Source organism: Artibeus jamaicensis, unplaced genomic scaffold (assembly GCF_021234435.1).
Source record: "Artibeus jamaicensis isolate MK-2021 breed Jamaican fruit bat unplaced genomic scaffold, CSHL_Jam_final contig_457, whole genome shotgun sequence".
NCBI classification, from domain to species: Eukaryota; Metazoa; Chordata; class Mammalia; order Chiroptera; family Phyllostomidae; genus Artibeus; species Artibeus jamaicensis.
Window position 1 is genome coordinate 651,589 of NW_026521840.1, and position 27,901 is coordinate 679,489.

At 51.9% G+C, this 27,901-nt stretch overlaps 1 protein-coding gene and 1 long non-coding RNA gene across 4 annotated transcripts; one reads left to right on the top strand and one right to left on the bottom strand.

Annotated features, from left to right (window-relative positions):
• Window positions 1–1,622: 1,622 nt before the first annotated feature.
• AMER1 (APC membrane recruitment protein 1) lies at window positions 1,623–26,126 on the bottom strand. 3 transcript variants are annotated; one of them, XM_037135156.2, is made up of 3 exons: window positions 26,008–26,126; window positions 17,983–18,101; window positions 1,623–5,307 (listed from the first exon to the last, which is right to left on the bottom strand). In XM_037135156.2, the coding sequence occupies exon 3, from the start codon at window positions 5,207–5,209 to the stop codon at window positions 1,694–1,696; it is 3,516 nt and encodes a 1,171-aa protein (XP_036991051.2). In that variant the 5' UTR covers window positions 5,210–5,307; window positions 17,983–18,101; window positions 26,008–26,126; the 3' UTR covers window positions 1,623–1,693. The 3 variants fall into 3 exon arrangements, with proteins under 3 accessions (XP_036991051.2, XP_036991049.2, XP_036991050.2); XM_037135154.2 differs by lacking the exons at window positions 17,983–18,101; window positions 26,008–26,126 and adding an exon at window positions 17,276–17,429; XM_037135155.2 differs by lacking the exons at window positions 17,983–18,101; window positions 26,008–26,126 and adding an exon at window positions 17,118–17,269.
• LOC128627614 (uncharacterized) lies at window positions 12,847–19,673 on the top strand. Its single transcript, XR_008391857.1, has 3 exons — window positions 12,847–12,940; window positions 14,257–14,374; window positions 18,696–19,673. It is a non-coding gene; the product is annotated as an uncharacterized LOC128627614 (long non-coding RNA).
• Window positions 26,127–27,901: the final 1,775 nt, after the last annotated feature.

Below are 27,901 nucleotides of genomic sequence, written 5' to 3' on the forward strand. Positions count from 1 at the left end.
GAGTCCTGTCGACCTCTTCACAGGCAAGAAGATGGGTGGGGGCAGGCCAAGGACAGGAGCGGCCATGGGGGGCGGGGGCACAAGGGTCATCATTTGTCTGGGTCAACGCATCCCAGTAAAAAATATTCCATTTGCTATTTCCAATCAAGAAATTTAAAAGGAACCTCTCGTATTGCTGATGAATGAGAGGCCAAGCCTGGGAAGATTAGCCTGTTGCAATGACTTCCCAACAGCAACTTCTCCCCACCAGTATTTCCAAGCTAGTTTACCACTGGCACTGTGCAAATACAGGGCAAAGGAGGGTGCCATTCATTCTATAAGGGCTACAACTGCCATGTGAATCGGCATCCCGAAGCTTGGTAGAGTGAGGGCAGGTCACAGTTTTCCCTCTCAAGAAGCCTGGTCTTTAGCTGAGCCTAAGGGCTCAGCTACTTGCAAAATGAAAGTTCTTTAGAGTTCTGGACAGCAGCCTAGGTGCCTTTGGTGTCCGGTCTCTTGGGAGTGCTGGCCCGGAGCTTCTTGATAGCAGCCAAATGAAGGGGCAGACAAGGTATAAGGAATTATTTTTAAGAGAGGAAGCTATTTTCCCTTCTAAGAAGTTGGGTTGCCTCAGGCTCTGCAAACTCTGAAATCCTCTCCTGTTGCCTCAGACAAATGGACCTCCATTTCCCATCCTTCCCCCCAGGGAACCTGCAAAAACCCCAACCCCTAGAGCCAAGCCTAATTTAGGCTGCTTCTCTTCTTGTATCTCAATGAAAAGAATGTATTCTTTGTGATGAGATTATGTCCATTTCCTTTGGAGGAAAAAAAAAAAAAGAACCGACATTCAAAAGCACCTGTAACTCCGGAAGTCACAAGCTTAAGAGAGGAAAAGGGAGAAACAAAAATCCTATCATTCCAGAGCTCAAGACTTATGGCAGTGTCTGTGAGAGAAGCCTATTTTGTCTTCTGTTTGCAACTGCAACTGGATTCATTTGATCACTCCATTAAGGGGATTAGCATTTTTGTCTTCAACCCAAGCTATGGCGGGCCAGGTTAAAAGGCCCCCATCTGGTTACAATGCCAAAGTCCACAGCAGTAGGCGGTGAGATACATGCTACTTGATCCTCTCTAAGGACAGCTAGCTGGGACAAATAGATTATAGTCATCTGATGTAATGGTGGCAGCTATGCCAAGACAGAATGGAGTGGGGGTGGGGAGGATCTGTACCATAATTTCACATTGCTAACAGCAAACAGGCTCCCTGCCCCCACAGGGGAGGCAGTGCAGACCTGGCTGTTCATCAGGGGTTCATCATTCACTGGGTGGTGAGGTGGCAGGGGGTGCTAAGGGTTCAGCCTGTGTCAAGGATGCATGCTCTCTATATAATCACTAACTTGGCAACTGGAATAGGCACAAAATTACAGCATCCTGAACCCTGCATGGGTCACAAGAAGAAACCCCGAAAGCAAAAACTGGAGCACAGCAGCAGCAGCAGCAGCGGCCTCCTGGGGCAGATGTACTTGAGCTGAATGTGGCCACAGATGGCAGGAGACGGAAGTGGGAAAGCAAAGGCGAAAACTCATAGGAGCTTTCCTTGGCCCAAAAGATTTTCAAGTGAAACAGCAACCCCCACCCCCCAATCCCTCTGCCCAACCCCAGATCCCCATTCACATGCTCAGGCCCCGTGCCCCCGCTCCAGCATTGGTGACGACTACTCAGCTAGGTTCCCTTTCACAGCAGTGGAGGAGTAGCTGGTGGGGAGACAGGCACCTTGCCCAGCCCTCTCCTTTGCCAGGTCGAGGCTGGAAGCCCCGTAGTGAATGGGCTGAGGCTGTAGGAGCTCAGGCCGGACCCTGGGCAGCTGAGGGATGCCATGGGTGATGCCCACAGGCTTGGCCTGGGGAAGAGGGCTGGGGCCGAAGCCTCCAGAACTGGAGGAGCAACTGGGCTCATTGGCAGGCAACAGCATATCTCGAGGCCTGGCCCTCGAACTCTGGGAGGCCTGTGGCTGGAGGTTGTAACAAGGGCCTATGGGGAGGGGTAGGTGCGAAGGCCGAGCTAGTTGAGGCCCAGATTCCCCAGGTGCCCTTGGCTCTGGCCCTGGTACTGAGAGCAATGCTGACATAGCCGCAGGAGGTACGCAGCAGGCTGCCTGCCCGTAAGGAGACTGGCTAGAAGGCCCATCCGATTGACTGCTACTTATCCAGGCAGGGCCCGTCCCCACTGGGAAAGGACAGGGAGCCCAGGCAGGCCAGTCATAGGCCCCTGGAGGTTCAGTATAGAGGGACAAGGGACTGTCTCGGCCCCATTCTTCCTCTTCCTCTTCATCCGAATCTTCCTGCTGAGCCTGAAGCTCATCAGACTCCATGTAGCCCGGGGCCAGGTGGGACTCGGACAGCTCCAGGTCCAGGGTCTCTGCCGTGTCAAGGGAGCGGCTCCTCCTGTTGAGGGCCATGGCGGCAGGTGGAGGCCGCGGGTGCATGCCAGGCAGTCCCAAGTATCGAGGAAGACTGCTCACCCCCCAGGGCAGGCCTTGGTAGAATCGGCTGCGGTAGTTGTTCAAAGAGTGTTTCTGGTAGTAGCCCAGCTCAAATGCTTCCAAGGAGGCCGCCAGGTCCTCATCATTGTGGAATTCCGGATTCTCTTCACATTTGCCTTCCCCATCCCGTTCCACATCAGCAATGTCGAAGGTCACCATGGGGGGCAGCTCAGGGAGGTTTTGAGTGAAAGATGAGTCGGAGTCGGAGCTACAGGACATGCTAGAGAAAAGGTTGCCATTGCTGGTGAACTCCACAAGGGCTTGCGAGAAGCTCACGGTGGCATTCCCTTCCTTCTCGACCTCCTCTTCCTCTGGCTCTTCAGGGGGTGAGTAAGTAGGGTAGGCCCTCCTGGGAGACCCTCCAAAATTTGCTTCTTGCATGTCTGGCTCAAACATAGCATCGCTCTGGAAGAGCTGCATCAAACAGGTACTTTGATCTTTCTTGGAGCAGGTTCCCTCGAAACGCTTCTCCAGAGGACGGAAGTCCCTCCAGTCCGGCTCGCTGCCCGCTGTGGCAGGGAAAGCTGATGTGGTTCCTCGGTGCGAAGTCTGAGAGGTCCCTGATTTTCCTGTCACCAGGCCCATCACCGATGGGCCTAGGGGTCTCCTCTGATACTCTATGATGGGCTTCTCTGGCCATGCCTGGACCTCTCGGATTTGAGCCTCTCGAGCACGAGCCTCTCTGGCCTTGGCCTCCCTAGCATAGGCCTCTCGGGCACAAGCCTCCCTGGCACAGGCCTCTCGGGCACAAGCCTCCCTGGCACAGGCCTCTCGGGCACAAGCCTCCCTGGCACAAGCCTCCCTGACATAAGCCTCTCGGCCTCGGGCCTCTCTGATGTGAGCTTCCTGGGGGTGGGCCTCTCGGGCGTGAGCATCCCTGGCATGAGCTTCTTTTGTATAGGCCTCCCTGGTGTGAGCCTCTCGGGCGCGTGCCTCTCGGGCCTCTCGGGCCTCCAGCTGCTCCCGCCGAAGTTCCCAATACAACAACTGCTTCTGGATGGTCACCAGCCGTTCTTCTTCTGTCTCCATGGCCCCAGGTGGTCGAGAGGAAGAAAAGGGCTGAAGGTTCAAGAAAGGGTCAAATATCTCCGAGCTGCGACCATGGAGGTCATAAAGGCAGTCATCCCCGGGTGGGGACTCCTCAAGACTGTCATCTGGCTCGTAGAATTCATAGAGGGCATCTCCGCTGTAGCTGTCTCGGGGCAGGCAATCCCTGCGGACGAGCCCCAGGGCCTCCCCGGAATCATCCTCAAATCCGGGTGTGGTGGAGTCATAATAGCCTTCATCACTGTTGGGGGCAGACTCCTGCTGGTCACTCTGAGGAGTCAAAAGGTCTCCAGGAGCCAGGCCAGGGTAAGACCGAACTGGGTCGAAGAGCACATAGCCCTGGTGGCCTGGTGAAGTGGTGGGCTGATAGCCCACATTCATATTGGGTCTTGGGTACATCTGACCACTTGCCCACAGATATTCTAAGTCATCATCTTCTTCTACCTTGGCTTCCTCTTCTTCCTCCTCTAATTCTACCTCCTCATCGTCTTCTTCTTCCTCTTCCTCATCATCATCATCTGGCAAGGCCATCTCTTCCCCACCTCCTTGGTAGGTGACCATGCAGGAACTTCGCTTGGTCCCATCTCGGTTGGCCCTCTGGCCTCCAGAGGCCATGCTGTCTGTCATACTGTCCATGTCCTGCTCTGCTATGATATCACCGCATCCTGTCAGTGAGTCAAAACTTTTCAGGGAGGTGACATCTCCAAACAGGATGCTCAGTTGGTCCCCCACAGGGCCATTGGGTAGATTTGCCTCTCCAGCCACCACCTTCTCCCCTGTTTCTGGGCTCTGGGGCTCTTCTGGGCCACTGGCTTCAGGGGCAGGACTGGGCTGCAGGAGTGCTGAGGCACAGCCACCCACGGGTTTTTCTGGATCTTCACAGGCTGTCTTCTCAGCGGCTGCTACAGAAGGCTCTGAGGCTAAAGACACATTTGGCCCAGGGACCTCTTGGGGTTTGGCATTTTCCTTTCTCAGGTCTGGAAGGGTTTCCTCAGCGTGGGATGGGAGGACTGAGCTGACATGCTCACGAGGCCTGGCTCTGGCCTCCTCAGGCCCCTTGGCCCCTGGCTCCCTTTGCTCAGCACCAGAAACCTTATTCTTCCGGTGACGGCGAATACTGCTGAAAAAACCTTTCAGGCCTTTCTTTGGCTTGGGCACAGAGGAAACCTTCTCGGCCCCAGCTTTGTCTACGGCTGCCACCACAGACGTCTTGTGCTTGGACCCTGTCTCCAAAGCCCCATGGGCGCTCTGGGAACTGGGAAGCTGGCAGGGCGACTCGGGCAAAGGTAAGGAAAGGCCGGGTCCTTCACCGACAATGTCTTCATGGCTACGGGCCGCTTCGCTCAGGCCATCGTGGGTCTTGCTCTTGCTAAGCCCCTTCTTGGAGCTGCCTTTCCCAGAACTTTTGCTCCGTCCCCCTCCAAAGAAACTAGGCAGGGTACAGATGCCCTTCTTGCCACCAAAGAGTTTCATGGCAGTTTTCTTCAGCCTACCTGGGCCAGACGAGGGCGGCTCGGATGCTGGCCCTTCTGTCGTCTCAGCGGCCTTGTTCTGGGCTCCTTTCTCTGCCCCTTGTTCCTGGGTATCCACAGAGGCTGCTGCTCCCTTGGCCTGAGCAGCTTCATCTTTTTGGGTCTCCATGGTGATGGGGACAACTCAGGTGTGTTCAGCTGGAAATGCAGCGCTCTGACTTCTGGGCACTATTATGACGTCATCAGTCAGGAAGCATCACAGTGGGTCTGGAGGAGATGAGAGAGAGAAAGGCAGAGAGAGAGCACTGGTGAGCGAGCAGCCAGGCAGGGTTTGTTTTCACAGGTGTCTGTGGTTTCAGGCTTCAGTGGAACCAGAGAGAAAGAGAAAATGTAGGGAAAACCTTAATGGAGTCCATATGCTTGGCTTGCTGGGCCAGCCTCCTCTGGGGCCCAAGACAGCGAAACCCTACACTGAGCTACAGGCTGCTGTCAACCCTACCCCCCACGCACTGGGCAGGGCGAACTGCAGATGTGAGAACTGCCCAGTGGTGCTATTGGCTGAGGGAGGGGTTACCAGAAGGGGGAGGTAAGGGGGAGGTTAGGGAGAGGCAGGAAAGGCAGGAGGGAGGTCAGCTCTGACGACAGAGGAGTTTTCAAAAGCATCTAGCAAAATAGCCCCTGGAGTCCTCACTCAGCTCTGCAGGATTCAGGCCTCGAGTTCACTTCAACTGGGGTTGTCCCTGACAGTTTGCCCAGGGAAGGAGAGTGTTTTCCGGAAAAGACACCCCAAATTTCTCCTCCTCTCCACAGGCTCCCTAAACTGCCAGCCAGCCCATGCTCTAGGACCTTCAGAAACCCAGAGTAGCATCCTCACAGATCCACATTCTAGAGCTGCAATTCAGGATCTGTTGTGAGTGCTGTGTGGTGGCCTTGCAGCAAGGAACTCTCTGGGTTTCATATCCTCCGTTTAAGATGCCTAGCAAAGCCTCCCCGAGGTGGTTATGTGGGGGTGGGGGACATCTAGGTCAAACTCTCGAGTGTCCTGCTGGGAAGAGATTTGAAAGTGGCCCTTGGCCACTGGAACTCCCAAGTTCTACTTCAGAACTGTGAGACAGACTATTTCTTTTCCACTCCCCTCATTATTTTGGCCCCCATCTATAGAGGGAACTCCTCAAAGGCGCATCTCCATATGATTCATGTTCTTGGCCTGGGAGTGAGGCTCTGACCATGTATTTAAATAAATAAACCTGGTGCGCGAGGCACACCCTTCTGGTCCTGGCTCACAATCCTCCAAACATCCAAATGCCACAGACATGGAATAAAAAGAAGTGGGGGGAAAAAAAAAGCTACCACGCATCCCTAGCTATAATGCAGGCCTCCCCTCTCCCAAAGCTGATGTATTTATTCCAGTTAGTACAGCTAGGCATGGGCTGGATCAGTGAGCAGCCTGCTAAAACCTAGTGACCTGTCCCTGGAAAGTCCCTACCTCTATGTCCTTTCCCTGTAGAGTAGCCACTAGTAGGCAGGGAGTTAGGATAAGGGGAGGCAGAGCAGCTGCTGGGGGCAGAGAGAGAGAGGTAGGATTGCTGTTGTCCCAGCAGCAGCTGGCCAGCACATCAGCCCTGGGATTGCTTGCCACCACAATAAAAGTCATGCATTCACCTCCAGTGACAGACAATGGAGCAGCAAGGCGGGTGGCGGGGAGAGGCTGACAGTGACACTCTGGCCTCTGACCTTCTTAGAGGAACCCTCCTGGAGCCCTAGTCCTGTTTGGCAAACATTAATTTTGCACACTGAGCCTTGCTTAGCTTGGTATTTGAAGCATCAGTGTGGTGCACGCTTCCATCAGGAGCACTCTTCGGAACTGAATATTTAACTTGGAGGAAGATAATGGCTGGTTATCCAGAAAATAAAAGGGGAAAAAACCCTCATCTGATCCCTTCTCTGCAGAGATTTGTATTGCCATCTGCTCAGGTTAGGGTACTTTCCCTGTGTGACATGTTTTTATGTGACCTTGTTCCAGCTTAGCCCTGCAAATGGTAGCCTCAATTAATAGTGCCTCCCCCACCCCACAAATATACAATCGTACACACCCTCCCCCCTCCGAGTCCTGACCCTGGGTCTGATGGGAATAGAGGCCCTATCATGTATTTGAACACCCCCCCCCAACTTTCCAAGGCACAGATGTTTCTGTCCCAGCCCTGAAATTACTGACAGTATTGTCATCACAGTGTGTGCATGACAGAGATGGGGTGGCAGCAGGGCCGTTGTTTGTGAAACTGCATTCCCCTCTGTGGAATTCATGAGACAAACATCTCCTAACATTTGGTAAGTGACAGACACTGAGCACAGTGATGTGAGGGTGAGACAAGAAGACAGAATCCCTTGTAGCCCTTGCTTTTGGGAAGCTCCTAGACTAAGTGGGAGAGATATGAAACAATCAGAAAGCACGTGATGCAGGCCTCAAAGAAGCCCTTCCCCATTACTGCTTTAGCTTTGGTGGAAGGTCGACATTCTTCATACCTTGTTATCATATCCTGGGGAAAATCTGAAAGGCAAAAGACATCCCCTCGGGCTCAGAAAAGCCACCTTGAAAAGGAAGCATTCAATCTGACTTTTGTCAGACAGGAGTGAGTAGCAATGGCAGTGATCTAGGGACAGGGAAGGGTGACACTAGCAGCTATGAATTGGCATCAAGGAAGACGGAGGGAGAAGTGAAAAGTCATATGGGCCTAGATTTCCTCATGAATCGAAGGCTGCACTGTCCCTCTGGGCCTTCTGTTGCCCTCACCCCTGTGCTCCCTTGGGGTAGAAGCCTACCCACTGCTCTCTCTATTGTCCCCTTCCCTGCCACAGGCATCTGCAGTCTGTTGTGGAAGGGGCCATGGGCCACACGTGGGGGTCCAGGCCATGGCAGAGGACCCAGAACTGGCAAGGCACTCCTCTATGGAAATCAAAACAGCTCTTTTATCTATTGCCGTCTGCCCGGTCCACTGCAGCGGTCCGTGATTCAGATGGGATAATGGACACCAGAGCACTTTGTAAACTGCAGAGCATGATGCAAATGAGAAAGATTGGCCTTACTGTTATCATTACCGCCTTCCTGGGCGGGTCCCAGTTACTTGGGAAGTAGCAGACCGTGTGTCCCAGGCTGCTCATTTGGGAGAGCCACTTCCTGTGGGGAGCCTGAGGGACCAGCAGTCTTGGCCCACACTGAGGGGAGCCAGGTGTGAGGGGATGTTAAAGACACGTGTGTGCATTTATACAAGTCCTCTCCTGAGGGCAGTTTAGATCAGCCTCTGATCGTGTGGGGCAGTTGTAAATGAGGCAGGGTTGTGTCCTGGGACTGCGATTCTCTCCCTCTAGCTTCAGGCCTTCTTCTTAATGAGGCCCCGGGTCATCTTTGCTGGTCAGAACCACCCTGGAAATGGGTGCCCGGTCCCACCTCCCTGCCTAGCACTGCCCAGGGCCATGTATGCCCCAGAGCAACTCACCGCATCTCTGTGGGCTTTCCCCCAAGATAACAGCATAGTAGAGGGTAGTGATGACAGGTACCTGGTAGCCCCTGACCCAGCCAGCCCCACTGAGCCACTGTTGGCCCAGGCCCCTTGTCTCCTTCCCTCGCTACCCTTCCAGGTCTCAGTGCTGTCCTTCCCCAGTGGACTATGCTGCCTTTACTTGAGGCCACAGAATTCATTGGCCAGGAGAGCCAAGTGTGGCAGAAGGCAAAGGGGACAAGAAGGGGGAGACTTTGTAGCTCTCCCAGCTTGGGACTGCCTCCCATCACACTTCCTGCCAAGAAAGCGGTCCTGCCAAACATAGCACCCTGCAGCCCTTCCGAGTCTCGACCTGGGTGCTGTCCAAGCATCAGGTGGACCTGATGCATTAAGCAGGGTCATCAAACTCATTTTCACCAGGGGCTGAATCAGCCTTGCCTCGCCTCGTGGTTGCCTTCAAAGGGCAGAGTGTAACTTTTAGGACTATGTAAATGTAACTACTCCTTAACTAGGGGCAAGGAGCTCCTAGCTGCAGCCAGGGTAGAAACAAGGTGCCTGCTGATAAAACAAGGTGGAGGGCGGGATTCTGCCTGCAGACCGTGTGTTTGCTACTTGTGTTCTAAGGTTAGTTTGTGGCCCCAGGCAAGGGCGGCTTGCAGCAGCCAACATGCCAGGGTGTGGGCTGTGGCCACCCTGCCCCCAGAGCCAGCTTCAATATATTCTGGGGCCAGTGGAATACTGGCTACTAGGACAGAGCTCGTTCCTTCCCCTTGCTCTCAAAACATAGGCAGGAGCCCAGCTGCGAACCTGCCTCAGGGACCCTTCTTGGAGACAACAAAATAGGTACAGCCTGAGCCTTGCATGGCCCAACATCCTGGGGCCAGCTCAGCCAATGTAGAGAAGGCTGTTGAGGGAAGGAGTGTGAATTTACGTGGTAGCTCCAGAGGCACGCCCTCAACCAGCCACAGCTCCTCAGAACTCCTCCAAGCAGTTTTCCTGGGGGCAAGCTGACTCTGAGTCCATCCTGCCATTGTGTATGGAGTGGGCTGAGGAAGGAATGGTGAGGATAGGGAGCCCCCTCACTGCTCTCCACCCTTGAGAGTCAGCCAGTTCTGCACTACAAACGGCTCTGCCCACCTGAGGGAAATCAGCAAGTTCATTCAGTTTGCTCAACGGAAAAAAATGAGGCTATTGAGATGCCTACCTCTGAAACCTATTGTAAAGAACAAAACCAATGCACAGAAAGTACCAAATACAATGCATTAGATAGCAGAGGCTCAAAAACACAGCCAAAAATTACTTAAATATTTTATTCAAACTATAGTTGAACAATTTCTAGCAGCGAAACTACTTCAGTCAGGGTTGAGTAGGGTGCTTTCTGGGGCTCTGTGGATAACTTATCAAACCCCTTTGGACCTTAGTTTCCCCAGATGGTAAAGGAGGGCAGCTGTGTAGGTATTTCACAGGAGGCCTTAGTTTCTGTTTTAGCTGAACTTTGATATTCAGGGACGAAAAAGTTGCCTTGAGTCAACTACTGGCTAACAGCTCTGGATTATCTAGGAATTTCAACCAGCCAGATTCTTTAGCCAGGCCAGAAAGATCAACAATTCAACCTCAGCTACAAGTACTAATATCAAAAGAAAGTGAAAATTAACAGACATCCTTCACCCAAGTCAGGGTTCTTACCAGTTTACAAAGCGCTCCCCACTCCCTCACCCACCATTGGCCCTTCTCAGAAATTGCCCCGGTGGGGGATGGTCACTCCTGGTCACAGAGAAGGAAGCTGCGGAGGCTTGGGAAAAGATCTGCGTAAGGTCACACAGTGGGCTAGTGACAGAGCCATAGCAGCCCCCAGGCTTCCTGAATTCCAAGTCTATGACATTCTGCTGCACTGCGCCGGCCCCTAGTCACGAGAGGAACACCGAGAACAAGGACCCTGCGGGTGCCCGGCACACATGGGCCTTCGTCTCCTCCTCCCATCTCACCCCTGCCCTGGCCCAGCTGAACCTTCTCAGGGGTACTTCCAGTTGTCACCGGCTGCCACTGTTTTGGCCCCATCTAGCACATTCCAAAAAGCCTGCTGACCAGAATCCAAGGGCTGCCAACCTAGGCTGTGGCTGCTGCCCTCATCAGCAACACCCGCCCTAACTCCCAAGGCATGGAACATGTTGCTCTCCTCTCATTTCCCTTGGGAGGTGAGTTGGAGGGGCCAAAAAAAAAAAAGAGAAAAGGTTCAAACAGAAACCTGCCAACTGGGACAAAGATGCAAAATTGGAGCTATTGTTTGAAGAAAATGACCCATGACGAGACCAGAAACTTAATCAACCACTCCAGAAGCCCATAGCAAGGTCCGGTCTCAAAGCCATTTGTTCAGGGACTAAAGAAAGGGCTGCCCAGCTTGGTACCTTTTGGTGGTCACAAGCTATCCCTGCGATCACCCGTCACTAATTTTCATACTTCCTGTCAAGGGGCATGTCCTCCCAAGAGGGCATCCCACCAACTCTAGAGGCAGCAGAGACCCCCATAGGGCCCTCTCTCCCCTGCTCCCACTTCCTCCACCCCCAGATGCCTGTCAGCTGAGTTGATGACATACTCAGCCTGTGGTAATTCATTCTGACAAGCCTCAGTCTGTCCATTCATCTCATTGGGATGGACCCTCCTTTATCTTACACTCACTACATCTAGCATAGAACAGAAGCTCAAACGACGTCGGTTCCACTGAATTCCAAAGCAGCTGAAGTTCATCAGCCCAGAACTAAAATGCCAGCTTTACCCCTCACGGGCTGTAAGGTTTGACAAGATGGCCTAACCTCTCTTGACACTCAAATGCCTTCTCTGTAAAATGAAGAAAATGGTACCTGCCATGTAGGATTGTGGGCAGGATTCTAGATGATACATGTGAAGGGTGCTCTGGCTGGTGTAGCTCAGTGGCTTGAGCGTGGGCTGTGAACCAAACAATTGTGGTTCGATTCCCAGTCAGGGCATAGGCCTGGGTGGTGGGCCAGGTCCCCAGTAGGGGTTCATGAGAGAGACAACCACACATGGATATTTCTCTTCCTCACTTTCTCCCTGCCTTCCCCTCTCTCTAAAAATAAATAAATAAAATCTTTAAAAAAATGTAAAGCGCAGCTTGCTGACTGGGTACAGAGCAGATGTTTAAGAAAGGACCCTTGTGATGGGGCCTCTCACAGCCACTTCTCCGTCGCAGCTCCTCAGCTGCTACCCTGTGTCCTCCAAAGATGACACAAACCTCTTAGCTGAACTCCCTCTGGTCCCCCCTCACCATGCTGCAAAGAGGACACCCCACCCCCCCTGCCCATCTCCTTCCATCTCAACCATCCTGCATGCCCTTGCCAGATATTCTCACAACCCTGATTTCAGCGTACCCCTCTCCCACTTACCAAATTATTCCACGTTGGGAGGGCCAATCCCCTTCGTCCAACCTTCAGCACTTGCTCTCTCTGCAGGTCTCACTCCAGGACTCCTAGCCTCACTCCTCCTCCTTAGCCCCGGCCCCCAATACACAGGGGCCTCTCCAGTCTGAGAAAATATGGTCATCTGCACACCACCTCTCCCAAGAAATGGGCTTTCCCGGGGACTCTTCTGCCCAGCTGGTCTGGAACAACAGGAACTCTTAGGGCCACTGACTTGCCACTCCCCTCTCAGGCTCCTGAGCCTCCTTAGAGAGGAATGTATTTGAGATGGATTCCATGCCTGCACAGTAAAGCTTCCGCTGTGTCTGTCGGTACTAACACAGCAAGGGTGAGAACGCAGCCAGGAGACAGCCGTCCCCCGCCACCGCCCACCCCAGCTCAGATGAAGAACAAGAGGTCAGTTAACCTCAGGGAAACAGATGTGATGAGGCAGCCGAGGGAAGCCTGCAGAGGGAAAAATCCTCTGAGTGAACAATGCAGGTCCCTGACTTTCCTATGTATTGGCTCCCATATATAAACCATAACCTATGCGAGAGGCCAGCTAAGGAAACTGAAGCTTAGGAGGGGATCAGGACTGGTGTGCTTAGAAGAAGAAGCCTTGGATTGGGGGCCAGGAACTTTGTGCTTTTGTGTAAATTGGGCAAATCCCGTCTTTGTTCTGGGCCTCAGTTTCCCCATCTACAAATGAGAAATGGTATCAGGGGGCCCACTTGTGACAAGTTTAGTGAGAAGCTGCAGGAAGGGTAGTCCTGTGCCCACATTTCTAGTGCCTGCTGAGTCATGAGGCATGGTGGGGGCATGTGATTTGGGAGGCGCTAGACTTCTCTGGGAGGCCTGCATCCCTGGCTCATTGAGCCCAGTCCACCATTGCAGGACTGAGATGCACTGCGGCCCGACCTCACTCCTCAAGCCTGCATCCCATGACTCTGCCCAACATTTTACTCTTTGAAAATGCCCTAGGCATAGCCTGTGAGTATCTTTGCTTTGACCAGAGAGGAGGGGTACCACAACAGGCCCGCTGCAGCCCTCTTTCCCTGGGAAAAGCTGCAGCCCGAGGAGCCCTAGCTGGAGAAGGGAGTGAGGATCTGCTTGGAAGGCAAGCAGGGGGGAAAAATACTGCAGGCAATGAAAGCAATAGAGACTCTACAACAAGAAATGCAGATCAAATGGTTGCAAAGAACCCCACAGCATCAGCATGTCTGCCTCTAACTCTCCTAAGACCCCTTGAGCCACTTTCTCCATTGTCTGTGTTTTCTCCTAACCCTGGAAGGGCGGTGCGGGGAGCGGTACCCCCTCGTTCAGCTGGCACCTGCACCTCTGCAGTGGTTCTGGTTTCCCTCCCTGCCTTGCCGGAGATATACTTGCACATACACAGGTTTGCAAAATAAGACCGAGGGCAGGAGAGGAAAGGCTCTGTGATTATTTAATTCAGAGGACAGAAGTTAGAGGTTGGAGAGGTAGTTTAACACCCATGGAATGTCCAATGGGTTGTTAAGAAGAGCAATGGTGGCCAGCTGCTCTCAACTCCACCCCCAACACATACACATACACATACAGTTTAAGTACAGCATGAGAGACTCATATCAGCTCTGAGAAAGAACTTCCTGACAGCGATGTGGGTGAAATGATACAGGAAGCCTACGAAATGCCACCTTTGTGAGCTTTACCTTTATCACCTATTTTATCTGCGTGGACAGGATTCCAAGCAGGGGAACTTATGGAATAATGCTGGGAACGCCCTCTTCTAGCCTCAAGGAGCCTGTCTGTAAGTGAGGGGGTTGGAGGCCCATTCTTCCTCTTTGGTTTTGTAAGCAAATCAGTGACCTGCCAGGCATGCTGCTTATTCCTCTCATTCCCCTAGATGAGGGAAACAGAACTGCGTTCCTGTCCGCACCCACCCCCACACTTTCCAAGAATGTAAACGTAATAGTTCTTGAGGAATTTTTCACAGCTCCACCATGCTAGGAGACAATCATTAGACTCCCAGCATCTTCCACCTATCTCCCTTCCTTCTGAAACTTGCAGCCCCTGACAGGCCGCCGACCAAGATCGAGAAGCACAAAAGAATCATATTAGGGTAGGAGGGACTCCAGGAGGGGGGGGTCCCCAAATTCACCCAGCACCTCTTCACTCTTGAGGAATGGATGTGGTGAGATGAAGAGTTGGTTCATGAGATGCATATGGAATGAAGGCCACTGGACCCAGTGGGATACAGTGGAAAAAGCTACTGCACAAGAGGCAGCAGCCTGTCCCCTGACCTTTAGCGACTCCCTGTTGCTTTCCAGGGCTCAGGATTCCTGTCCCTAAGCACAGAAGTCCAAACTGATGCTCCCTGCAGGTCTGTGCAGCTGGAAGGAAGGGGATCAGCAGAGGCCTGGGGGGCAGCTACCTTCCACCACAATGGTATGTAGGCTCCACACTCTCTCCTTCCCTCTCCCTAACCCCAACAAGGCAGAAGGGAGGCTGGCATGGTATGGTTTCCCTCTAGAGATAGCCTACCCCGCAGCCCTACTTCCAGGTCCAAACGTGGCCTCTTACCTGCTGGACTTAGAGCATGCTTCTCCTCTCTCCTAAGACCCCACTCTAACACCCTTGCTAACATTCCAAGTTCTTGCGGCGTATTTATGCGCACGCACGCGTGCACACACACATACACACACAAACTAAAACCTCCTCATTCCCATTCTTCAATGGCACCTTCCCTATGACCTTATCCCCATTCCACAGTCTGGCATTTGGGAGCCACCCCCCCCCCCCGCCTCCCCGCACTGGGCACCCACCACTTCAGAGCCACAACCAGAAAATAACTCACCTCACTCAACCAGCCTGCCTGCTGCTCACTCCCATTCCGAATTTTGCTTTGACCTTTACCCTTTCTTTGCCTACCAAACCCCTCTACTTTCTGAAAGCTTCCCAGGACGAGCCCCTGACATAGAGAAATCTGCCATTTCTCTGGTTTGCCTCTAGGCTCACAAATCAGCAACCAAAGGTTATGTGTGTATTCTGGGGTCTCGGCAGTTCAGGTACTGAGCTTGCTTTTGAAGGGAGATGCCGTAATTGAATTTTTTCTAGTTTCAACCCATCCCCCTCCCTCCATCCTCATTAGGCATTGTCTATAAATACCTGGGGCCTTGAGTATCATTTCTCTAATCACTTTTGCATGGATCTGGACAAGTGCAAGTTGGAGAGGTAAAGGTCTTCTTGAAAGCTCTACAAAGAAAGCCAGCGCTTCTGCAGCATTCCTTAACTGCTATGCATTGCTAAGCTTTGAGGGGGTTGGGCCTGAGTTCCAGGGTTTGTTTACCCTTCTGAGGGGCTCTGAGAGAACTCAGACATCCGTGATATCAGGGAGACAATGTGGCAGGGAAACCTAAGTACAGTTGGCCTCCTATTATACTATAAGCCCCAAATACCCAAGGGACTCAGGCAGCTTGGAAGAGTTCTGAGAAAGAGGTCATCAGGGGTTGCAAGAGACAGGCAGGAAAGGCACTGAAAAGGGCCCAAGGCAGGGGGCCAGAGAGGAAAGAGAACCTGGACATGTAGGGAGAGTGGGTTTGGGTGGGGGGAGGGGAGTTAGTTAGTTAGGGTGGGTATGTTAGGTGGCTGTTGGTTTGAGGCAGGGAAGAGGGCTGGTCCAGCCCTGGGCTGGAGATGCCCAGCTGCCAAGTTGGGGGATTTGCATTGGCACCAGTCAAGGTGGGAGGCGGTGAGTGTAGTATGGGATCTGCAGTACTTGCTGGTGTCACAAAAGTCCCCAGCTAGCCTTCCTGGCAAGTGAGGGATGTACTGGGTCTCACTGTCTCCTCTCAAATGGTTCACCACCCTCAGAGGTTGGTCAAAGGTCCATGAAGGGCCTGCCAAGCTCCTGGGTTGCTCACTCTGTCCTGATCCTCAGAAAGGCCTAGACTCCATTGCCAGAGGCACACAACCGCGCAGTGACTGAGCGGTGGGCGGGGCCGAATGAGAGGAGCCGCACTGGGGGGAGGGGGCTCTACTGGAATCCCCAGGTGTGGGGTGGGCATTCCAACAACACAGTACCCTTCACCCTGCCCATACCCACGTGGAGGCAGCAGGAGGGCAGAGCCGCAGAGGGAGGTGTTTGTGTGCGGGACAAAGCTTGCTTTGACCTCGAGGCCCAGGCCAAGAAGAGCCTGGCCAAAAAGGAGGCCTACTGTGCGGGGCCAGTCCAGGTGCCTACCGGGTGCCTGGTCTGTGGCGTGCCTGGTGGGCACAGACCTCACGGCCAGGGAGGCTAGTCAAAGTCGGGTGGCCACCAGTGTCATAAATGTCTGCAGCAGACAATGACAGCGGCCCGGTGGGCCGGGTATTTTAAGTAACTGCGAACTTGGAGGGTTTGTCTGCTTCTCTAGCTCTCTCACAACACTCAGACGGTGCTTCCCCTACTACAGTAATTGCTCCCTCGGCTTCTGACACAGAAACCCCCTCCCAGCGTCGTGGTTATCACTATTTTTAAACGGGAGGCTGGAGAGAAAAACGCGGCCAGTGCACTACGAGGGGAGAGGAGGCTCGGTGAGGGGGGAGACAAAGCGGCCTTGCAGTTCTAAGCCAAGGACTAGCTTGAGCTGCAGCTGTAAGCCCAAGGTCCAGCAAGAGAGACACCCCTGCCAGTCCGCGGGGGCGGGTGCCAGACGAGCCCGGAGGCCCAGGAGTAGGGGGCGCGGCTGGTTGGAGCCGCAAAGCCGAGGTTCGGAAGGGAAGTGGGCAGTTTACAGGCCCAAGTGTGCTCCCTGGGAGGAGGCAAACAGTGTAGATTAGATACCCCAATCCGTCCGACCTAGGCCACTGCGTTGGCTTCGTCCGCAGAGGAGAGAGGCAGGAGATGCGCAGAGGAGGGGAGGGGCAGCTGCCGAGCTGCTGGGTGAGCGATACCCGCGTAACATAGCTGCTCCAGCTAATGTGCTACAACAAAGCTGCAGAGCTCCCGGCCTACAAATGCACCGCTGGGGGTGCTGGCTGGCAGCTCCCCTCTTGGGACCGCGCAGCAGCACGTGCGGGCCTCATCCCCGCCTCCCCGAGAGCCCGGAGGCATGGCCCAGGGTAGCCCGCCCGCCTGCCCGCCCTCTTCCCCCACCCCACCCCCCAGCCTCGGTGGCCCGCGACCAGGGGACTCTGCTCTGGCCCTCACCGGACAGTCCTCGAAGCAGCTTCCAAAGGGGAGCGGAGAGCGGCCTGGACCCTGACCGGACCAGCCCTAGAGCTCCTCTCCAGGCGGCCAGAACTGAGCACGCGGGACTGCACCGGACCGCGGGCAGGCGGAGCCTCCAGGCTGCCCCCAAAGCTTACCCGGCCCGGTTCGTTATCCAGTCCGGTTATTGTCTGCTTCGCCGCCCTGGCCGAGGCTTGGAGCCTCGGCTGCTGTGGCTGAGGGCACCGCCACCGCTGCCTCTGCCGCCGCCGCGGCTCCAGTCACCTCCTGCACTGGCTCCCCTTCCCCAGGCTCTGGGCAGCTCCCCCATACCCCCGCACCCCCCCGCCAAAACTCCACGACCGTAGGGTGGGGCGTCCGCGCTCTGATTGACAGGCGTGTGGCCCAATCGCCACGGCGGGGAGGCGTGCCCGAACCGCCCTCTGTTTTCCTCCGAGTGTATCTCTTTAAATGCAAATAAGCCTGAGAGCGGTGTTGGCAGGGGGCGGAGAGGGTGCTGAACCCCTCTCAGGAACTCCTTACTCCCTCCCCCAAGCCGGGCGGGCGGCTGTATGGGGACACCGCGAGCTTGAGGGGTCGGTCCCGCCCCGGTGGGGCTTGCAGGAGCCCTGGTTTCGGTTTTGCATTAGTCCCATTTCCGTGGTCGCCATGCAATCGCGCTGTGGTGCCCTGGCCGCCACCTGGCAGTTTATTCCAAAGCGCCAGACGGGCGGAGAGAGGCGGGGCGGAGTAGTTGGGGAGCGGGGGTGACTGCAGAGCCTTTCGGAAGCTTGCTGGGCCAGATCTTAGGCGTAGAGAAGGCCCCGCAGCCCGCTCCCCCAAGCCGCTCAGAGGAAGGACTCACCTGCCAGGAAAGCCAATTGCAGCGCTCGCGCCCCAGCTTCGTCCGTCTCTTGGGCACACCAGGGCCTTTAGGGACCATCTAGGCCAACTGCCACCCGTTACCAAGGGGTCTGCTGCTGCCTAGAGAAGGGGTGGCGCATTCCCAAGGTTACCCAGCCTGCCAGCGACAGGGGCAGATTTGGAATTCCAAACCCTGGGCTCCCGGTCCAGGGCTTTCACTTTTCTTCTCTGGAGAGACTTGTTTCCGTAGTTTGATCCACATCCAAATTTCCCAGCTTTCACGGAATTCGACGGGATTCCAAAAGTCTACAGAGGGCCCCTAAAGCTTTTAATGGTGACCCAGGCTTTGTGAAAAGTAGATACTGAGAAAAAATATCTTGTCTGTGTCCAGACTGGAGGTTTCAAGGCTGAGGGCGGACTCAGGAGGCCTGTATTAGTCTTGCCAACTGCAGTATCTCGGATGGGGGCGGGGGCAGCGTGAACTTGGGTCTCTAACTAGGCTGAGGGCATTAAGTGGCATTCGTGGCTGCCAGGGCCAGGTGAGCTGAGGCAACAAAGAATCTAGTTCTACCACTAACTAGTTCAAGAATATCCAGAAGGCCCAGCCATAAAACTATGTGAATGTCTAAAAACAAAGATTGAGGGGAGATGTGGGGGGGGGGGCGGCGGTGTGGGGAAGATTAGAGCACAATGCCTGTCATTTTTCCATTGTAGGAAGAGGATTCTCCACTGCTGTACTAGGTCCTTTCTGATTTGACAAGATCCAGCTGCTAAACTCGGAAAAGGAAGACTGCTGTCTCTGCATGGAGGGAGCACAGGAACTGACATGGATGCTAGGGCTGGGATCTGGCCCGTTCTGCCTTGTACTTGAAGTATGACCTTGACCAGTCCATTTTCCTCTCTGTGCCAGTCCAGCACTTCATCTCCACAAGAAGGGGATAAGACTGGTCAAGCTCCTTGATCTCTTCCAGCTCTGACAGTTCAACTCAATTCTTCCTATAATATCCATGATGTTCTATGACCTTCCATGACATTCTATACATCTCCAAAAATCATCAATTTGAATGGCAGACCTCCTGTTCTAGTCCCTGTTCTATTCTATGTAAATGGCAGAGAGAAAAGAGCTGCCACAAGCTGGCTCATTGTAGGACTTTGTTGGGCAAGTACATTTTCCTTCCTTGCCTCAGTTTCCCCCATTTGATTGGCTGGGCTATACTATTTCCCTGGAGCTGTGGTTTCTTGCTTTGCAAAGTCCTGCTTCTCAACTGTTGCACCTGATTTGGACGTGTCTTTTTTCCAGAGCCTCCTCTGTAGGCTTCCTCACTGCCTCGTGCCTCTGGTTGCTTCCCACCTATTGACATTCCTCCCAGAACCCTGATTTACTGAAGTAGACCCAACATTACAACTTGGGGAAGACAGTTTCCAAATCAGGAGCCCAGGGAAACACGGGTGCTGGACAGTGCCAGGAAGAGAGCAGGTGGGCAAGCAGTCGAGTGGCGGGCCTGAAATAACCCTGAGGTGAGGGGCGCTGGTGCACGCCCTTGTGACAGGAGCTAGTCCTCTGTGTTCTCTGCTCAGCTGCCAAATAGTCAGTCACACCAGTCAGCTTTGGGACTAACAGATAATGAACATTGGGTTGGGCCCAGAAGCAATAGGGCTTCAGGGGAAATAAAATGGACTTTGCCATGCTGATGGGGTCTCCCAACTGGGTGCCTGTCTTCTTGGTCCCGATAGTTTTCAGTCTCAGGAGAAGATTGTGTATGTGTGATGGGACGTAGGAGGGCGGGGAGGATGAGTGTGAGGGAAAGTGGTAGGAGAGGGAGGTCAGAGAGGACATGGGAGGCAGATGGTGTGTGGCTTTGTAAGTAATTTTAAAGACTTTAGATTTTGCAGGATTTTGAGCTAACTGGCATGCTCTTAGTGAAATGTTGCAGGGGTGTCCAACCTTTCTGTGTCTCTGAGACACACTGGAAGAAGGGTTGTCTTGGGCCACACATTAAATACAGAAACACTAACAAACACTGAGGAGTAAAAAAGTTTTAAGTAAATTCACGCTTTTGTGCTGGGCTGCATTCACAGCCATCCCAGGTCACATGCGGTCTGCGGTCTGCGGGCTGTGGGGTTGGACACCCCTGGAGGGGGCTGTAGCAGCGATGGAGGAAGAAGCGAGACCAGGAAGGAAGCTCCTATAGTTATACAGGTAACAGCTGATGGTAGCACAGACCAGGGTGGAGGCAGTGGAGGTGGCGATAAGCAGTTGAATTTTGGATATATTTGGCAGATAGAATTGACTCATTGCTGATGACACCAAGTGCCCACAAAAGCATAAGAGTGAGTGATTGGCAAAGTGAGACTAGAGCCAGGGAAGCTGGCCCTCCAAAAGCTGTGCAAGACCTGGGGTTTTATGAGAGATGGATTTACCAAGAGCGTATGTGAAAGATGTTGCCCAGAAGTTCAACAAGCTAGAAAAGCTTCCACTGGACATGGATCTGGGAAACCACTGGGGATGTGGCCAAGGCTGGTGGGAGGATGGCTGAGGGTGTCCATCAGATGGCAGTAGGGGGTCCGTGAGGAAAGAGAGATTATAGGTAGCCTCCTTGTTCTAGAAGTTTGACTACAAAGAGAAGGTAGTGAGAGGCGGCCAGGGCCCTGAGGTTTGGGTTTGCTTTTATTTATTATTAGAAGATTTTATTTATTTATTTTTAGAGAGGGGAAGGGAAAGGGAGAGAAACATCAATGTGTGGTTGCCTCTTGTGTACCCCTTATTGGGGACTCAGCCTACAACCCAGGCATGTGCTCTGACTGGGAATCGAACCGGTAACGCTTTGGTTCGCAGCTGGAACTCAATCCATGGAGGCACAACAGCCAGGGCTGGGTTTGTTTTTAGAAGATGGAAGGATGTGACCTTGTTTGTGTGCCAAGGGGGGAAAATCAATCAAGTTGAAGATACAGTAAGCAAGATAACTGATGGGTGGGAGGCCCTGGATAGGTGTGGGGGACAGGATCCAGAGCCCCCAGAGATGAGTTAGCCTTGGCCAGTAGGAGGGACTAAGACAAGAGGGAATAGGTGCACCGAAGTTTCTGGTTATGGGAAGTTAAAAGATGTTTTTTTTCCAAAGAGCTCTGCCTGCTCTGGGAGGTTGATAGCAAAGTCCCCAAAGGAGAGGCAGAGCAGTACTGGGGGAGTTTCAAGGAAACTTGCTTATATTGGACACAATTTGAAATAGTTACTACACAGAATGCGCAAGCTGATAAAGGCCTGGCTAGGGTACCTCCCCAGGAATGTACAGCATTCCTATTCGGTTACGTGAGATCCTAATTCCTAGCTATGTGACCTTGAGCAAGTTACATAACCTCTGTGCCTCTGTTTTCTTCATCTGAAAATTGTGCATGAGTAAAAGAAGGTTTATTGAATGAAATGAGTTAGTCCCTGCTTGGTGATGACTGAGCACAATGCCTAGCCCATTGTAAATGTTCAATGTACATGAACTCTTTAGATTTCTATCATAATTAATTATTTCAATTTCTTCTATGGTGTTCATTAACCCAGGTCTAGGAGAGGATGATAGCTTGATGCAAAGTTACTGTGTTACCAGGTGAAAGATGGAAGTAACTGAATGAACAGGGAAGGAAGTGAAGACAGGGGCAGTGGGGGGGCAAACGGATAGAAAGCAGAGAATCATGTGGTACCTGAAACACAGAGTGTGGCACAGAGTAGGCCTCAAGAAAGATCTGTGGACTGAAAGAATGGAAGATCCTGCAGGGTCCAACTACAGGGTTCTAGGAATGGCACTTCTGGAAAAGTAGGCAATTCTGTCTGGGAAGGGGGACGGACCTGCATTTTTAGGCAGGGACAAGGGCGAGTGGTGGTCAAACAGAAGGCAGATAGTGTTGTGAGAGTCAGGGAGGTGAAGGAACTGCTGGTGAGGGTACTGGCGGGGCCCAGCCTCTGCTTTTCTACTGGGAAGAGGCAGGCTGTGGTGGGAAGAGGCAGGCAAAGTAGGAGCTAGCAAGTAGACAAGTCTTTGAAAGCCAATGTCTGCTGTGGCTGTGGGTGGACAGAGGTCAGAAGGTAACAGGATGAAGCAGATGGTTGTTTACCTTGCATTTTGGTCAAGCAGATGGAAGAACAGAATTCTATGGGGCTAGAGAAACAACGAAGCCCCTGATTTTGGAAATAACCAGAAAAGGTAGGAAAAGGGCCCTGGCTGGTGTAGCTCACTGGATTGAGCGCGGGCCTGTGAAGCAAAGGGTCTCTGGTTCCATTCCCGGTCAGGGTACATGCCTGGGTTGCAGGTCGGGTCCCCGGTGAGGGACACAGGAGAGGCAACCACAGGTTGATGTTTCTCTCCCTCTCTTTCTCCTTCCTGTCCCCTCTCTCTAAAAATAAATAAATAAAATATTTAAAAAGAAAAGGTAGAGAAAGGGAGAGCTACCTCACATGCCCTGCCCCTCACTCTACTCTTGCCCCAGCCCCTTTAGCCAGTGCTCCCACTCATACACGATGCAGAACATGGGCAGAACATGGCATGAAGGGAAAAGTCCAGGTCTGAGCAACAAGGAGCCCCGTGTGTTCTAGTCCTGCCTCTACCATCACCTTACTGTGTGATCTTGGATGAATTCCTTTCCTTCTCTGGACCTTCATTTCCACATGCACACAAATAGTTCCATTTACCTTATAAAGTTGTTCCAGAAGTAAATGAAACAACGGATGGACAAATAATTCGTCAACAGTCAAATGCTCTCTGCTTGCAAGAGAGTGGTTAGACTAATGCTGCCAAAATAAACCCATGCATATATGGCCTGTTAACTTCTGACAGAGGAGCTAAGATGCACAGTGGGAGAAGGAAACTCTCTTTAATAAATAGTGTTGGGAAAACTGGACAGCCACTTTCAAAAGAAGGAAACAACCGCTAGCTCACACATACACACAAATAAACTCCAAGTGGATTAAAGCCTTGAGTGTAATACCTGAAACTGTAAAACTGCTAGAAGAAAATACAGGCAATAAGCTTCTTCACACAGGTCTTGGTGATGACTTCCTTGTATTTCATAGCAGAAGCCAAGGCAACCAAAGCAAAAATAAACCAATGGAACAACATCAAACTGAAAAGCCTGGGCACACATCGAAACATTATTTATAATAACCAATTTATAAACAATGCTGTGGCAAAGGAAACCATCAAAAAATTAAAAGGCAACCTACAAAATGGGAGAAAATATTTGCAAACCATGTATCTGATAAAGGGGTTAATATTCAAAAGATTAAAAAAACTCATGCAACTCAATGACAAAAAAAACCCAATTTGATTTAAAAATGAGCAGAGGCCCTCCTGGCCAGGTGGCTCAGTTGCTTGGTGTGTTGTCCTGTGCTTCAAAAGTTTGCAGGTTTGGCCTTGGCTGCTGTGGCTCAGTAGATTGAGTGCCAGCCTGTGAACCAAAGGGTTGTGGGTTCGATTCCCAGTCAGGACACATGCCTGGGTTATGGGCCAGATCCCCAGTGCGGGGTGTGTGAGAGGCAACCACACATTAATGCTTCTCTCCCTTTCTCCCTCCTTTCCCCTCTCTTAAAATATATAAATAAAATCTTTAAAAAATACTTTGTGAGTTCAATCCCCTGTTGGGGTGTGCATGAGAGACAACCGATCAAAGTTTGTCTCCCACGTGGATGTTCCCCTCTCTCTCTCAATTCAATAAATAGATACCAATAAGTAAGTATCCTCGGGTGAGGACTAAAGAAATGGGCAGAGGATCCGAATAGACATTTTTTCCCAAAGAAAACCCACAGATGGCCAACAGGTGCTCAACATCACTAATCAACAGGGAAATGTAAGTCATAAGCACAATGAGCTATCACCTCACACCTGTTAAAATGGCCATTATCAACAAGATAAGAAATAACAGGTGCTGGCAAGGATGTGGAGACAAGGGAACCCTGTCCACCGCTGGTGGGAATGTACACTGGTGTGGCTAGTAGGGAACATAGTATTCGGGTTCCTTAAAAAAATTAAGAATAGAACTGCCATATGATACAGCAATTCCACTTCCAGGTATTCACCTGAAGGAAATGAAAATGCTAACTCGAAAAAATACATACACCCCACTCTCCGTGAAGCTTTCTTTATAATAACCAAGACATGGAAGCAGCCTACGTGTCCATCTATGGATGGATGGATAAAGAAAACATGCTGTCTATCTACTGTATGTATACTCAGCCATAGCAAAGGAAATCTTGCCATTTACAACAACATGGATGGAGCTTGGGGGCATTGTGCTCAGTGAAATAAGTCAGAGAAAGACAAATCATGTCTAATCTCACTAACACGTGGGATCTACAATTTTACCAAATGACTGTATAGGTGCAGAGAACAGATTGGTGGTTGCCAGAGGCATGGTGAGGCGGGTGGGTGAAATGGTGAAGAGGGTCAAAACTTACAAACGTCCTTTTAGAAAATGAACAAGTCATGAGGATGTAATTTTCAGCATGGTGACTGTAATAAATACTGTATCCCATATTTGAAAGTTGCTAAGAGTGTAGATCTTAAAAGTTCTCATCACAAAAAAATGTCATAACCATGTATGGTGACAGTTGCTAACTACACTTATTGTGATCATGTGACAATACACACAAATATCAAATGGTTATGTCATATACCCGAACCTAATATAATGCTGTACGCCAAGTATATCTCATCAGGAAAAAAATGTAATGCTGGCAGATTTGCCCCGGGAAATCAGAGAATGTGTTCTCTGTACATTCAGCAAGCCATTTTGATGACTGTGCATACTTCATTGCAAGAACTTAAATCTTCAAGTCTGAAAGACCAGAGTATTTAGGGCCTTCCCCAGGCTAGTTCCTGGCCTAGTTCTTGTTCAAATACATTGAACTCGAACCAAACTTAACTGGTAATCCAAACTGCCCTGCTTCCCCCCCCCATTTCTATGTCATTGCTCTCCGAGTTCCCTCCACGAATACTTTTTCTTTCCTCTGTACTAATTAAAACCCTTTCCATCATTCCATGCCAGATCAAATACCACCTCTTCCATCATAATTTCCTTCAGGATAGCAGCTGAAGGGGAGCTCTCTGGTTTCTGAAATGCAACAGACCATTTTGCACTTTCAATCTAGCCTGTGGGGGCCACCTTTCCGAACGAAGGAAAATAATTTTTCCTTTCAAGGAAAGAATGCAGACTGATCAGTGGCATGTGAAGAGCAGAGCTGGCTCCGGGCTCCAGGCAATGACAGGAAGGAAGGGATTAAGGGAGGGAGGGAGGGAAGTCAGGAGGAAAAAAGGGAGGTGAGGAGGAGACAGGGAGAGACAGAGAGAAGGAGGGACAGAAGTGGGGGGGCTAGCTCAGCTGCAAGGGTTAAGATTTGGTTTTCTTGGAAGCTGGTGGCTGTGTTGGGGGTTGTGGGGAGACTAGGTTATCATTTGGGACCAATGCCAACAAGAGAGGAAAGGCCAAGGGAGAGATTACACTCCAGGAACAGTGATATCACCTCTGCCTCACACTCACGCCTCCTAGGGAAGGTTGCCTCAGAAGATTCATCATCAGAATTGGAGAGGATCCTTTCCAACCCCTGGCCTGTTGTCTGGATGGGAATGGTTAGGCCTGGGAAGTGGAAGGGACTAAAGCACGAGGCCTTGAAACTTGTCTCTGCCCACCAGCAACACAGGCAACTGGAAATAGAATAGCCGATAACATGGGCGCTTAACTTAGGGTTTTATTCTGCTCATCTGGGAAATGGAGTTAAGAGTTTCAGCCCTTCCTCTGTGTCTAGAATTTGGTATGCTCTCCTACACCCTCCTCAAGCACACGTCCTTTGAAATTCTCAGAGGAGCCACATGCTTTCACGGGTGAACCAGAGAATCTGTGTCCCAGATGTCACAGGGGATGCCACCCTGGCCAGGCCCCATTCGAAGGGCGCACTTTCCTGGGGGCCTATAGTAAATGGGGTTGAGTCCTAATCCCCAAGGGTCTTGAATAAGGGGCTGGGGTGGGGGGAAGAGCCGGGAGAACTCACCTGTGAGAAGGGAGGTGGGGCTGCCTGCCCTGAAGCCCTCTGTCTGTGCTTCCAGCCCAGTCCTTCAGTTCTCTTTGCTCCCTGCAGATAAACAGTTGCACCACTGTCCAAAATGCATCAGAATGAAAGTCTGGGAGCTGAGTGGGCAGGACCCCAGAGCTAGATGTCCAGTGCAGCCACTAGGAGCTAGGGCGAGCGGAGGAGGGAAGAGGTAGGAGAGGCAAGTCAGTTCATGATGCCATTGCATGCCTCTCCTCCCTAGTGATAGATTATGATGTAGAGGGGCTGTCAAGGCAGCTCCCAGAAAGATATAGTGCTTCCCAGGTACAGATGATCTGGGCTCTCCTCTCTCATTCCTTCACCTTGGGCCTCTCTCACTGCGCTTCCACATCCCCACACAGATGTCTTGCAGGAGAAATATGAGAAGGTATTGTGGAAAGTTAAAGAGTTAGCAAAATGAAAGTGCCTGGCTCTGAATTCGTGTCGTTATCTCTGCAGGTCTTGTTTTCTTCCTTCCCCCACTTTTCTCCACAGCAGAGGGGACTGACTGATCACTGCAGGTCGTGATTTCTAGGACCCCTCTTTGGTCATCTTCTGGCTAGGTTCCACCAGGGAGAGGCACCGGTGGGAGGGTAGGAAAAGTGGAGAAGCAAGAGTATTTCGCCTCCATCTTTTGTGCTTCTTCTGGTATCTGCTGTGTATATTCATGGTTCCCACTGTTATTACACTTCCCATTCTGCCATATGATCCCAGTTTCTGACCCAGTTCACACCACATCCTCCCACTGTTCCTCCATTGTTCACCTCTCCATGATCTGCCTTATATTTCAAGGGGGCTAACCCCCCCCCTTAGGCTGTGTGTCCCAGGCTCTCAAATTAGTTCACTTCCAGTTTTCCCTAATGAGGGAGACATTGGAGGCAGATTGAAGGGCAAGAATGAGGGAAAGGAGCCATGGCTGGTGTGGCTCAGTGGACTGAGCACCAACCTGCAAGCCAAAAGGTTGCTGGTTCGATTCCCAGTCAGGGCACATGCCTGGGTTGTGGGCCAGGTCCCCAGTAGGGGGCGTGTGAGAAACAATCAACTGATATTTCTCTCACATATCAATGTTTCTCTCCATTTCTCCCTCCCATCCTTCCCCTCCCTCCACAAATAAATAAATAAAATCTTTAAAAAAAAAGAATGAGGGAAAGGAAAGGATACTTTTTTCATTTCCTCTGGTTTGGGCAGTTTTTCTCTCCTCTGGTTCTAGCACCTGCGGACAGACCTGTGATCCCACTTGCCAACAGGTGACCCCTGTCCCTGCACTCCCGACATCCTTTCTCCCTCAGTCCTTTAGCCAGGGATAGTCTAGGACTCCCAATACCACTCACATCTTGGTTACCTTCCTGTCCAGCTCAGATTCTCTGCCTACTACCTATGTAACCCGTTTCTTTTCTGCATTAAATTTGGTCATAAACATTTGGAAGTTTATTTTCCCAGTTTTGTCTTGATTATAAACTGGACTGAAGGGAATGCAGCTTGTGGTTGAAAGGTGAGTGAATGGGAGGCTCGCTGGTCACTTGGCTCAAAATAATAGGGGACTGGGTGACAGGCCCTGAAAAGATACGTGGCAGCAGCCAGAGAAATGGAGGGAGGTACAGGGCTGAGCCAGCTGCAGCTACCCTTCTGCGCACTTGAATTCTTTAAGACCTTGCTTCTAGAACAACACAGCTCCAAATTCTCTCGAGGATTTGGGTAAGCGGGTGTGGGCCATTGGGTTAGTTTTCACATTCTCTCTTTCAATGGCCACAACTCCCACACCTGTCAAATGCCAGACCATCACCGCCCCTCCTGATGGCCAACCACACTATTACCCAGCCCTCCTCCCCCACACCAGACACAGCAGCCACCAGGG